The sequence below is a fragment of the Miniopterus schreibersii genome (assembly GCF_964146895.1).
Source record: "Miniopterus schreibersii genome assembly, chromosome: 3".
Classification (NCBI taxonomy): domain Eukaryota; kingdom Metazoa; phylum Chordata; class Mammalia; order Chiroptera; family Miniopteridae; genus Miniopterus; species Miniopterus schreibersii.
This window is the reverse complement of record NC_138103.1, coordinates 67637890-67651598: the sequence shown is the minus strand read 5'-3', so window position 1 is coordinate 67651598 and position 13709 is coordinate 67637890. Positions and strand designations below refer to the sequence as shown.

The window sequence follows — 13709 nt, the reverse complement described above, 5'->3', positions numbered from 1 at the left end:
GCGATTCATGTAAGATATTTCTAAGTTCCCTAAACCCGCCTCATCGTATTCAAAGAGAGGAGTACACTAGGGCAGTCCGGGCACTGTGACAGGCTGTGACAGTCTACCTCTGCTTGCACTGGAGGGCTTCACAAACAGCCTTCCAGGTTCCTCTCACCGCCGCATTTCCCTGTCCTCTCCTCCTCACCCCCACGTTGGAAAAATAAAAACAAACCCAAGGCTTAGTCTGGTCCGTATTGGTCACTAAAAATCTTTCATCTTGTAGGAGGAAAATAAAATATAGTTTGCAAAGATAACCTGTACACCTTGCGTGCAATAAATAAATAAATGCAAGCAGACGACACACTCCACATCGAACCCAGATCCATTCTGCTGAATTCCCTCCGGGGCCCAAATACGTGTATTATGCAACAGCCACCATTCCAGAGTTTAATCCCTGTCTGTGAAGCAGTGATAAAATACAAATGGCATGAGTATAATCCACTAGGTACCTAAGTGCATTTACGACATAAACAACAATTAGCAAATTCTCAGGAACCTTGAAAGTGACAAACTGCGTGCAACAGTTGAGAATCCTCATTACAACTTTTCTTTCCAGTAGTCCTTTCAGTAACCTGCCCCTCCGGCCCGATGCCCTCAAGAATCCCCGCTCGTGCGCATTTCCACTGAGGTTTTCAAAGGCTCTCCCAAAGGGGCAGGGGCAGGCATCAGGTGGTTATCCTAAAGCCTACTCCGGGAGGGTACCCACACCGACTTCCAGAAGCTGAAAAGCAAGATGCCTCATCGTCTCTCCCAAAGGACAGCACAGGGAGGCCATGCCCGCGGGTCCCCGAGCCACAGCAGCCCCGCGCTCCGCCGTCGCCTGGGCGCGGACTCCGAGCTAGACCGAGCGCGCCGCCGCCAGCCGCGGTCCAGGGCGCGTGTCCACCGCCCGGCTCCGAAGGGGGGTAAAGGCCCGGGAGGTGGTCCGAGCACCCCTGGCCGCCCCCTCCGAGGGTGACCCGCGCCTACCGGCTGCAGTCCCACACCTGACCAGGTCGGCTTCTCCCCAGGCCACGGCGTCCACGCGCGCCGAGAGCTCCAGGCGCGGGGCCGGGGCCGGGCGGGGAGGGGGCTCGGCTGGCGCCGCGGGGAATGGGCGCGCGCCGGCGGCGAGCGCGGGGAGGAGGCGGGGGCCTTCGCTCGACAAAATGGTGGCGCCGACTCGGAGGCCCGCGCACCTGGGGGCGCGCCACACGCCCCCCCCCGGGGGGACCCGGCCGGCCGCCAGCCGCTGGACGCGCGCCCCGGGCCCGGGCAGCCGGCGTGGGCCTGCGCCACGGCCGAGCCCGCAGCCCACGGCCGGCGTCGCCAGCCGCGGGGCCCGGGGCCGGTGGAAGCAGCCTGGGCCTCGGCCCGCGGCCCCGCCGAGCGCGGGCGGCACACTCACCTCGGACGTGCCCGCGGAGCCCGGGAGGGAGGCGGAGCCGCGGGAATGAATGGAGCCGGTGACCGCTCGCTGGCGACCCCCTCGCGGCTGCCGGGGCGGGTGCGGCCGCCTCCCCTTCGCCCCAGACGCCCGGCTCCTGGTCGGCGGGTCGGCCGCAGCCCCCCGCGCCCTCCGCCGGCGTGACGCACTCGCGCCGCAGCGCCCGCAGCCTGTGCCGCCGCGCGCCGCGCCCACCGCGAATCCCCCCGCCCGCCCCGCCCGGCGCCGGGGACGCCGCCCGGCCTCCCTGCGGGCCTCGGCGCCGCGCAGGTGCGGGCCCGGCCAACCGGGGGCGCCGCCCCGCCCCCGCCTCGCCGCCGCCGCCGCCCCCTCCGCGCCCCGCCGCCGTGGCTAGGCGGAGCGCGGCGCCCCAGCGCGGGGCAGTGGCTCGGCGCTAAAGGGCGACCTTGGCGTAGACACAGAAATAGGTGCGGGTAGGCTGCGGGGACGCCGCCGCGCCATTTGCGCCTCCCTTCAGCGTCCACACTCGCAGAACCCCGTCCGCACCCCCAGCGCGGCGCGGGCCCTCCGGGAATTTACCCGGGTGGGCGAGACCATCCCGGCCCCGGGCGGGGGGGCGGGGGGACCATCCCGGCCCTGGGGCGCGGGGGCGGGGGGACCATCCCGGCCCCGGGCGGGGGGCGGGGGGACCATTCCAACCTCGGGGCGGCGCGAGCCCCGCGGGCCCCCGCGCTGCCACCTCCTTCCCAAACCCACTGCCACCGAGCAAGACGCGGGGGAAGGGAAGTCGAGCTCCAGCCAGTCTGGAGGAGCCCGAGAGCCTGGACTTCCATCTTGAGATAACAGGGACCCACCAAATTCCTGTGTTCAGGTTTCTCTTCCAGAATCTGGTACCGGGGCGCTAACCCTGGCCCCCAAGGGCGCCGGCTCCACCCCCCTTCCTCCCCCAACTCTCCCCACCCGCCTCAGCGCGCGGGGCGCTTTGCTAATTCCATTCCCGCGACGAAAGGTAACCCCTGAAGCCCTGAAAGCAAGGTAGACTTCTTAGACGTAATGCAAGTCATGGTGTAAATGTGTTTAGTAAAGGTCTTGAGGGAGAGTATTGCGTGTAAGAAATTTTAAGTCTTCCTTTTACAATGTGTCAACTCCGGAAAATAAACGCAGCTTATCCAGTAGACTGGAATTTCTTTCGTTCCTCGGAAATATTTAGCAATCACAATGCCAAGCTCTTACGAATTTACCCCAAATAATACCTGTTGATAGAGGTTTGTTTGATTCAGATATTTTAAAAAATCAAGTAGGCTTTCCTGCCTCGAGTTCCTCCCGAGACTCACTCACATCTGTTGCGTGAGGCGGCTTTCCGTGTGCAAGACACGCCAGCGGCTTCCTCTGTCCGGGACACAGCAAGCCCTGCGGGCGCGCCTGCCCCTGCGAGTCCGCGAGCTCCAGCCGCCCAAGAACGAAAAGGAAAGTCTGGCCCGGCCGGCTGGCTCAGCGGTGGAGCGCCGACCTAGGATCCAGGCGATCGGGTTCGATTCCCGGTCAGGGCACCTGGCCCGGTTGCGGGCTGCAGCCGATCCGTGACTCTCTCATCATTGATATTTCTCTCTCTCTCCCTCTCCCTTCCTCTCTGTGAAATCAATAAAGATATATTAAAAGAAAAGAAAAAGAAAAGTCTGTATCGGATTGATACATGCAACCAAAATACTTTGAAATATGCTTCGAACCTTTTCGTCTGAAAAGTGTTTCAGAGTTGTTAACCTTAACAATAAAAAAATAAAAAGCTGAAGTGAGAGGCAGCAGGCTTGTATTTGAGATCAAAGAATAGCTATTCCAGAAGCACTGATTCAGGCAGAAACCCAAATAGTGTTTCGATTATGGGGTGAAGGCAGAGGGTTTTTTATGAGAAAAGGAAGAGAAATAATTACATGAATAGAAAGAAGGAATTTCTATTGGTGCTAATAAGCTAAGTTATTCTTTGGCTTTACATGGCTGTTTACTGATATTAAAAAAAGTCATTATCAGTCCTCATAGTCAGGAAGTCAGCTCTGTAGGCTTCAAGGAGTTAGGAGGTGCAATGCAGTTCCTCTGGAAAGGCTGCCCAGACCCCATTTAAAAATGGTTCCATTTTAAAATAAATAAATAAATAATAAAATGGTTCCATTTATGCGGATTTTTCGCAGAGTTCAGGGTTACTGCTTCGCTTTAGTTGTTATTTTGTTAACTTATAAGCAGAAGGAAACATGTTAAGAGCTCTCGTTGCATTTTTAGTATATGTTAAAAGGGGACTGGGGCCATCCTAAGAGAAGCTTGCCACAACACTGGATTTTGGAAGTTGGTACAAATGCCTCAGAAAAGACCCTTAAATTGCAGTGCAAAAGAGGAATTCATAATGGGGTAATTGCTCTCCAAGGTGTTTTTGTTGTTTTTTTTAGGGTTCAGGAGCACAGTTATAAGTTTTATGAATATTTATTTAGTAAATGGAAGGAACACATTTTCTTAGAAAAGATTCATCACCATCTTTGACTCTCCATTACACTTAAATGGGTAAAACTAGGATCCAATATATACAGTATATGTTTTAAATTCATAAAATCACAGTAAGAAGATTTTAATGACTGTGGTAGCCCAGGTACTTCTAACTAGATCTGAGCTATTAGCCAATTAGTTAACTAATGAGCTAATAATGGGGAAATAAGGCAATCTTTTTTACTTGCATTAGAAGAAAAGGGTCCCCATATCCTAGGATGCTTCATTTCTTCCTCTGGTATATAAAACATGTCACAGGAATGCTTTGGGGATTAAAAATAGTGCCGGCGGGTTTTCTTTATCCAACGCTGCTACTACCCGCAGATTTCAAATTCCTGAATGATACTATGCACCCAAAGAACAAGAGAAATAACAGGTTTGAGAAGCCAGGTTATATTGTTTCTTCTGCTTTGGTTTCATATGAGGTAGAAGTTTAAGGACATAGTGTTTAGTAAGTTTAGTTTGGGTTTAAGAGAAATAACATGGGTTATTTTTTTACATTACTAATGAAAAATTACATACTACGTCCATGGCAGAAACTGCAAGTTGCCTAGTCAGTATCCGTTCTACGCTTTTATTTGACAGACCCAGTTTTGCTCGGGGCAGTGTGCCCGAGGCACTATGCTAGACCCACCCTGTGTGTGATAAAGTCGTGAATGGTCAGGCAGAGAGCAGGCGCCGGGCTGAGGACTCCAGGACAACGGCTTACTGGGGTGTCAGGAAACGAGGCTGGGGAACCTGGAGAAACAGGCAGGGCCTGTTCCTAAGATTATCCTTTTGAAAAGCCCTGGGCAGCCATGGTAAGGAGGATGGACTCGGTGTGGAAGGCAGTGGAGAGCCATGTGGGGCGGTGAGCTTCAGAGCGACGTGACCACATTGCCTATGACACATTTTCTCAGGATGCCCAGTGGGACGTGAACTGGAGAAAGTAAGGCTGGAGGCAGCCAGCCAGGCAGGGAACTGACGAGAGCGACAGTCCCGTCTAGAGGTCGCAGTGGGGTGAGCAGAAGTCAGTGGATTCTGAAGCTCAGCATTTGGCAAGACGGGCCCTGCGATGGAGAAGGCCAGCGCGGCTGGCCGGGGCTGGCGCTGCTGCTTGCTCAATGGGAGTCACCACAGCGCGGGCGCTGGGGCCGCGGGGCCGTGAATTCCATCTTGACTATGTTGAGTTTTATGTGCTGTGAGATCTTAACTCGAGTCCAAGGGGCTATCAGGACTGAGAGGATAGATAGTCGTCAGCGTAAGGATGGAAATGGAAGCCGTAAACTGAGTGAGCTCGTTTACAGAAAATGCGAAAAAAAGCATAGGTGCAGCCAAAATGGAACAGGGACCATAAGGAAGCCCTGGAGGGGAAGCAGAGACATGGGGAGGGGAGGGGCGGAGAGGGAGAGGCGTCCTCAGTGGAGTTAATCACTCCCTTCAGAACTTACCCAGAGGAGCTGGGGAGGATGAGCACCAAGGTTTGCCTGCAGGCTTATTTCCATATTGTTTGTGGTGGGAGAGTATTGGTGCTGGGGAAAGGGCAAGACGCCCGACAAGATAGTTAAGTGAATACCAGCGCATCCATACCACAGAACGCCGTGTGGTCTCTAAGTCACACTTCCCAACAATATTTAATGACATGGGAAAACGTTAAGTAGAAAAGACATCTGTTAAAGAGTATGATCCCACTTTTGCTTTAAAAATTATGCTCAATTATACAGATACATTCAGAGACTATATAGACCATAAGGATATATATTGAAATATTAACACCAAAAGTTGGCAAATGGATTACAAAGAAGCAAGAATGGGTAGTAGGACAACTGGATAGTAATTTTGTAATTTGTTTATAATACTTTTCTCATTTTCCATGATGAACATATAGTCCTTTCATAATAAAAAAAAAATTAATGGGTTTTTGGTTAAGAAATTTATGGCATATAACCCACGTTATATTACTTTTTAGAAAGAATCGGGTTAAGAACTGGTAGAACTATCAAAGCCAAGCAAAGCCACACTAGTTGAAAGGGGTAAAGGCAGATATTAAGTAACTACCACAACCAGAGGGGAAAGAGCTGAGCTCAATTCTGATTTGTGCAGTGGAGACTGGGTGTTTTAAAGGTAGATTGCTGGAGTGGGGAGGGGGAACAAGAGGAGGGGGTTTGAGCAGAGTTAGAAAAGTGAAAAGTTACAAAGAGCAGGGAAGAGAGTTAATGTCTGCTAACTGGAATTTATCTAAGTTAGGTTTCTCCATTCCCACAGAGACGGGGAGACGGAGCCCCTATCCTTTGAAGGAATGGCTTTCAGGTCTTTGAGAGACACTTCTGGGTTGTAGGAGATGCATACACATTTCAAAGGGACAGAGGAAGGATTTACAATTTTTAGGTGGTGGTGCTTTTAAATAAATGCTCTAATAAAAGGAGGTCAAGAGCTTTGGTCTGGTGTTGCTGGAACAAATGGCAATTATTTTGGCAACCTTGAGCTTTTCCAGATTGGGAAATAAGGAGCCTAGGTCATCCTAGGGCCTTAGGTTGCTAGAAGCCATACTAGACTTTTGCCAAGTCTCTTAGTGAAGGGGTTTCTGCAGTTCTCAGGGCCAACATGTCCAAGTTCAAAAGGTAGAAACAGATCCAGGAGATGCTGAGTAGGTCCCCCTTCTGCACAACTGGGTAAAGACCTCTGCCTCTAGTCTCCTAATAAATGAGTCCCTGTACTTTATCGTTGCCCACTGGCGGAGCAGAGCCAATTCATGGATGAAGGGAGGTCTTGGTAACACTCGCCATGTTGTCCTTGTTGCATGGTCTCCACTCACAGCTGGGCCTTGCACAAGGCCACCCGCCAGTGGGGGCTTAAGAAAAGGCTGAGATCCTGCCTGGGCTCTGCCAAGTCAAGCACCATAACTCTCGGCTTCATCAGCCAGAGGGCAGGGCACCTTGTTCTAACCTGTCGGTGTGAAGGAGCACCTTTATAACCATAGTGTCCTTCTACACTAAGATGTCCTAACTATGTTAGGTAACCCTGAAAAGCAGATCCAAGGTAATTTGAGGTCATTCTTTATGGGGCCCTCTAAGAAGACATACCTCATTGTAAATGAAAATTGTATACAGTGTTTACACTTGTGTTTACTAAAGGGAGAGAGACATTGTAATCACACACATACCCCCATTCACCCTCCTACCCACCAGTCCAGTACCCCCACCCCACTGCCAGCTTCATTTACTGATTTAGAAAAATGTCACAAAGCGGAAGACAGCAACAGTACCCACTGGCTTCCTTCATGTCAGCTTAGTTACCTGAGCAAGGGATTTGACTAAGAGCTAAATTCTGTCCTGCAGATAATGCTAAGACTAAAAATGCCTTCAAAGTAAAAATATGCATATGGAAGCAATAGATGTTGTAATCAACAAAACATAAAGCAAAGACTACTTTACTTCACCTTCAAAACCAAAAATCAAACAAACAAAAACCTGTGAAACTATCTCCAGCTCCACTAGGATAACTAGATTTAAAAAGAAAAAAATTAAGCAAAACACTTTATTTCTTTTATATTGAAAAAGAGCAAAAGAGATATGAACTTTCTAACTGAGCAAATGCATGTCCGGCTTTGAAAGGCATGTCCTGCAAAGGCTTAGGAGAGGGACAGTTTTCTGCTTCCCCCACATCAAGGCTGAAACAATGCACAATGTCTCAATCTTTCAGCCTGGCCTTGATTTGAAAATGCTACAGTGGAACTGATTAGAGCTGGAGTGGGGGTGGGGTGGACCCATGTCTGGTGTGGTGCAAGCTCCCTGTGAGCTCCCTACTGCAGTGTTCCTCTCACTTCAGGGGTTAAAAAAAAAAAATGCAGTCTTGACTCACTTCCCTCTGAAGATTCCAATCCAGGAGATCTAGGATGGGACCAAAAAAATCTACATTTTAAATCAGCACCAAAGGTACTACCTTTATCAAAACTCTTGATAAAGAGTGAGGTTATTCATGAACACAACAGAGAAACTGAGATGAGACAAAGTGTCATACATCTATGGCAAAATAAAGGGATTTAAACTTCTGATTTTTAATTTTATATTAAAGTTTAACATTTGCAGGTAAGTTCATAAGGCCTCTAATGTTAATCTTACAGTTGAATGAATTTTTAATGAGTACACACACAGATAATTACCACCCAAATCAAGATATGGAACATTTCCAAAACACCGGCAGGCTCCCTCCTTCCCCCTCCCTGTCAATACCTCTCCCCGGCGGAAACCGTTATTCTGACATCGGACATGCTAGGTTTGCCTGTTTTTGAATTTCATGTCAATGAGTAATATAGCATGAACTCTTTTGTGTCTGGCCTCTTTTGCTTAACATTATGTGTGTGGGATTCCTCATGTTGTTGAGCATTGAAGTAGGTTTTTATTTGTGTAGTATCCCATTGTATAAAAATGCCACAATTTATTTGACCCTTCTATTGATGGACACCAATCATTTTGAGATTTTTCGACATTTCCACATAAATTTTAGCATCAACTTGTCCATTTCTGCAAAAAGGGCAGTTAGTTGGGCTCCTCATAGTGATTGTATTGAGTCTGTAGATCAATTTGCGAGGTATTGCCATCTTAACAATATTAAGTTTTCCAATACATAAATACTGGATATCTTTTCATTTATTTAGATCTTCTTTACTTTTTTAAAGCAATGTGTTATGGTTTTCAGTGTCCAAGTCTTGCACTTCCTTAGTTAAAGTTATTCCTACTTTATTCTCTCTGATGCTATTGTATATGAAATTGTTTCCTTAATTTAATTTTCATATTGTCCATTGTTAGTGTATAAAATGCAACTGATTTTTGCATATTGATCTTTTATCCTGCCATTTTGATTAACTTGTTTATCAGTTCTAATATTTTTTTGTTGGATACTTTAGAGTGTTCTATGTATAAGACTGAGTCATCTGCAAATAGAAATAGTTTCACTTTCTCCTTTCCAATCTCTATTCCTGTTATTTCTTTTTCCTTGCCTAACTACACTGGCCAGAACCTTCAGCATAGTATTGAATAGAGGTGATGAGATCAGACATCTTTCTCTTATTCCTGATCTTAGGGGAAAAGTTTTCAGTCTCTTGCCACTGAGTGTGATTATAGCTGTGGGTTTTTCATGAATGCTCTTCATCAGGCTGAGGAAGTTCCCTTATATTCTATTTTGTTAAGTGTTTTTTTTTTATCATGAAAGAGCATTGGGTTTTGTCAAATGTTTTTTCTCTGTCTATTGAGATGCTCCTGTGGTTTTCCTTTATTCTATTAATATGTTGTACTACATGATGACTTTCATCTGTTGAACCAACCTTGCATTCTTGGGGCAGATCCCATTTGTTTAATCCCTTCTATATGATGCTAGATTTGGTTTTCCAGTGTTTGTAGAGGATTTTTCACAAGTGATATTGGTCTATGGGTTTCTTTTCTGGTGATGTCTTTGTCTGGCTGTGTTGTCAGAGTAGTACTGAACTCACAGAATGAGCTGGAACGTATTCTCACTTCTGTCTTTTGCCAGAGTTTGAAAAGGGTTCATGCTAATTTCTTTAAATGTTTGGTATTACTCAGTAGTGAAGCTATTTGTGCCTGGGCCTTTGGGGGGGGGGGGTAGTTTCTGTTTACTAAGTCAGTCTTTTTACTTGTTTACAGTCTATTTGTACTTTCTTTTTTTCCCCTTGAGTCAGTTTTGATTGTTGTGCGTTTTTAGGAATTTGTCCATTTCATCTAGGTTATCTAATTTGTTGGCATACGCTTGTTCACAGTATTCCCTTGTGATCTTTTCTGTTTCTGTAAGGAAATGACCCCCTTTTACTCCTCATTTTAGTAATTGGAGTCTTTTCTCTTTTTGTCATGATCAGTCTATCTAAAGGTGTATCAATTTCATTGATCTTTTCAAAGAACCAGTTTTTGGCTCTGTTGATATTCTCTATTATCTTTCTCTTCTCTGTTTCATTTATTTTCACTCTAATCTTTATTTACTTCATTCTTTATGCTCTGTATTTGGTGTGCTCTTCTTTTTCTAGTTTCTTAAAGTAGAAAGTTAGGCTATTGATTATAGATCTTTCTCCTTTGTTAATGTAGGTGTTAACATGTATAAATTTCCCTCCTAGAATTATTTTTGTTATAGGACATAGGTTTTAGTATCTTGTTTTGGTTTTTTTTTTCACTTCAAAGTATTTTCAGATTTATGTTGGGATTTCTTCTTGACCCATTGGTTATTTAGGAATGTGTTGCTTAATTTTCACATATTTGTGAATTTTACAGATTTTTTGTTATTAATTTCTAATTTTATTTCATTGACATCAGAGAACATACCTGCATGATTTAAAACTTTTTAAATTTATTAATATTTGTTTTATGGCCTAAAATGTAGTCTATCCTGGAGAATGTTGTCCCGTGTGCAATTAGGAGAATGTATTCTGCTGTTGTCGAGTGAACAGTTCTATATATCTACTGAAATCTATTTCCTTACTGGTTTTCTTTCTAGTTACTTTATTATTGAAATTTGGGTGTTCAAGTCCAACTATTATCATTGAATTGTCTATTTCTCCACTCAATTCTGTCAAATTTTGCTTCATTGTACTTTGGGACTCAGTTTTAGGTAAATATACATGTACATTTATTATATCTTCCTGACCCTTTTATCATTATAAATGTCCATATTTATCCCTAGTAAATTTCTTTATGTTAAAGTCTACTTTGATATTAGTATAGCCACTCCAGTTCTCTTTTGCTGTTTTCATGGTATATCTTTTTCCATCTTTTTCGTTTCAACCCATTTATATCTTCGAGGAACAACATCTTTCTATATGCTTACTGGCCACTTGAATATCTTATCTTTTTGCCTGTTCAAGTCTTTGCCTAATTTTTAACTTTTTGTCCTTTTCTTATTGACTTGTAGGAGTTCTTTATATGTTCTGGAGACAAGTCCTTTGTAGGATATATTATGGAAAATATCTTTTCCTAGTCTATAATTCTCTTTTTACTTTTTTAATAGTGTTAGTGAATAGTAAATGAAACAATTTATCAAAGTTTTCTCTCATTTCTTTTCATTTTCCTTTTGTGTGCTGTTTAAGAAATCTTTGCTTACTTGGAGTGCTTTGTTGTTGTGGCTCTCTTTCACACAGCATTACTATGGCAGTGGCTGGCGAATGCATGAGATGCGGCCAACCCTTTCTCCAAAGCACTTGTGCTCATGCTCAAATCAGCAGCGCTCTAGCATTCCATCTCTCCATGTACCCCCTTGGTCATCTTTTAAACTTTTGACAGGCTGATGAATATAAAATGTGTTATTACTGTGGGTTGAATGTACATTTTCCTAATTACAATGAGATTGGGAATATTTTCATATTTTATTGGCCATTTGGATTTATGCTTCTATTTATTGACTGTTCATTTCTTATAAATATTCTTCTGCATGTTTGAAAGATCCAAGAACAAGTTTAAAAAGAAAAGCAAGTTGCAAAACAATGGATATAGGGAAAAACACATGTGTGTGTGCTTACATATATGTAATACGCCATATCTACATGTTTTATATGCATAAGTATATAATTTTTAAAGCATGAAACAATAAAGTTGGAAGAATTATTGAAAAGACAGTTCTAGTGAACTGTAAAAGCAAAATGACAAAACTCATTATAATTTGTCAAACATGAGTGGAATTTTTAAAAAAGTGAAATAAGCATAAAGCTGTTGACTTGTACATGGGATGAGGGGGAATGGAGGAGCGGTGGGTGGGGATGTTTAAACATTGCTAGAATTCTGGTGGAAATGAGGGCAACTCGGAGAGTCAGTCAGATGGCCAAATGAGACTAATCTCAAGTGAATTCATGTCAAGTCCTTGATCTTTCTCTGGTAAAGGATTTCAAAGGAAATGTCCTTGGGGTATAAGTCAGTGGGCTAGATCAGTAAAACTTCAACCCTGAGGGTGCCAGAATCACCGGAGGGGCTGTAAAATAAGGGCCTAGGGTCCATCTCAGACCAACTGAACCAAAGTAGCTAGAAGTAGCTCTGGGAACTGTAGTTTTTTTTAATGAAAATATAACTGACATATAACAGTAGATTAGTTTCAGGTACACAACATAATTATTCAATATCTGTACATATGGAGAAATGATGACCATAATAACTCTAGTTAACATCCATCATCATATATAGTTAACAATTTTTTTTTGTGATAAGAACTTTTAAGATCTACTCTCTTAGCAGCTTTCCAATAGATGATACATGGGAACTATATTTAATTTAAAAATTCTTCTGCTGATTCTTGCTGGCAGACAAAGGTGAAATCCCATACTGTAGATGCTGTTATGGAGAACATCAAGTTACACCGTTTAGAGAAATACCTTTTTTTTTTTTGGTGTGCAGTTATTATGATAAAAAATGCAAATGTAATGAAATCAGGAAAAAGTTGTAGGTTTATGATAAGTGACATCAACAGAGACAAAATGACAGTATAGCTTTGAATGGTTTTTATCTCACAATATGGTTCTTTTGAATGATTTTCATTCAAAGAGCATTTATTGAGAATCTATGACATTCAAAGCCTTGTGCTAGAATTGTGAGGGGTTTTTAATAGCTAGAGAAAGGGCTCTTACCCTCAAGATTAATACATTGGCATGAATTGTTATGGTGACAATGAAAAAAAACCTTAGGGGCAGCAGTGTGAAAGCAAGATGGTGAACGAAGAGAGGAAGCCCCCTCGGCCTAGACTGAAACCCCCTGTCAGGACGTGGCCTTGACACTGCTGCAGTCACACCAAAGGCTTAACAAACTGCTCATAGGTCCTCCACCAAGCCCAGCTGTTTCCCATTTCCTTGCTTTTACATATTTCCAGTCCTCAAGATGGAGTGCCCTTAACTGCCACAGTCCGCTAAGCAAACTCCAATCACCTTTCAAAACTCAGCACATGCAAGGCTGGTTTTTCTATACACAGTGATTTAGAAATAAGGCGGCCACAGGAAAAAACAAGCACGCCCTGCGCAGCATGGGTGTGAGCAACCTTCTGAGGGGGGAACGAGCAATTGTGTAGACACGTGTGACTGAAGAATTTGGAAAGGCCAATTTCCAAAGCAAAGGAGAAAGTAGTGCTGGGGAATTTCAGAGAGAAAATGTGGAAATAACTATAATTTAATAAATACAAACAATTATTTTTTATTTTGATGAAAAGAAGTTTTAATTATTTTTATAGTGTCTTTAAATGCATAGAAATTTTTAGTTTTAATGTCTAAGTCGATTAATCTGTTCCTACTGTTTGTGCTTTTTTGTGCCCAACACTGGCTTTTTATACCTGCGCTCTGCTTTGCTCCTTCTGTGAGTGCTTTCACAGTTGAGAAGTTTCCCGTGGGCACTCTGGAACCCTTTATAATTGAGGGAATTAGGAGAACACGTAAATCAGTGCCTGTGTGGTTTCAAGGGTGGGGGTTGCTTTTCTAGACACTATCATGAATGCCGAAAATATGCTTTAGTTCACTTAATTTAATTAACTCTATAAAGCAAGATTTCTTATCATGGCATCTTACTGAACATATATTGGTGGTTCTTGTAGGTATTTTAATTTTAAATTCTTTGGTGATTTTTCCCCCCCTATCTTTTCCCAATGATTACTTGCTTTTCAAATTCTGATATGTTACATATATTCCAGAATTATTCTTCTTTCGCTCTCATAAATACTAGGCCCCAACAAATATATGAATGTTTTAGCAACGACAATGTCTGTTCGGTGAACTGAGCTGATCTGCTGTTCTGTGAAATAAAAT

At 44.2% G+C, this 13709-nt stretch overlaps 1 protein-coding gene across 5 annotated transcripts in view; it reads right to left on the bottom strand.

Moving 5' to 3' along the window:
* The window catches only part of FAM169A (family with sequence similarity 169 member A), a 46538-nt gene extending 44882 nt beyond the window's left edge, over positions 1-1656 (bottom strand). The window contains exon 1 of one of the 5 annotated variants that reach the window (XM_081133344.1): positions 1430-1656. Coding sequence is in view for 2 of the 5 variants with exons in the window: in XM_081133345.1 (XP_080989471.1) it covers positions 539-580 (42 nt within the window). In the remaining 3 variants the exon portion in view is untranslated. Of the gene's footprint in view, positions 1-538; positions 642-1011; positions 1037-1429 lie in introns of those variants that run through there. The other 4 variants (XM_081133343.1, XM_081133342.1, XM_081133345.1 and 1 more) reach the window with 4 other exon arrangements.
* Positions 1657-13709: the final 12053 nt, after the last annotated feature.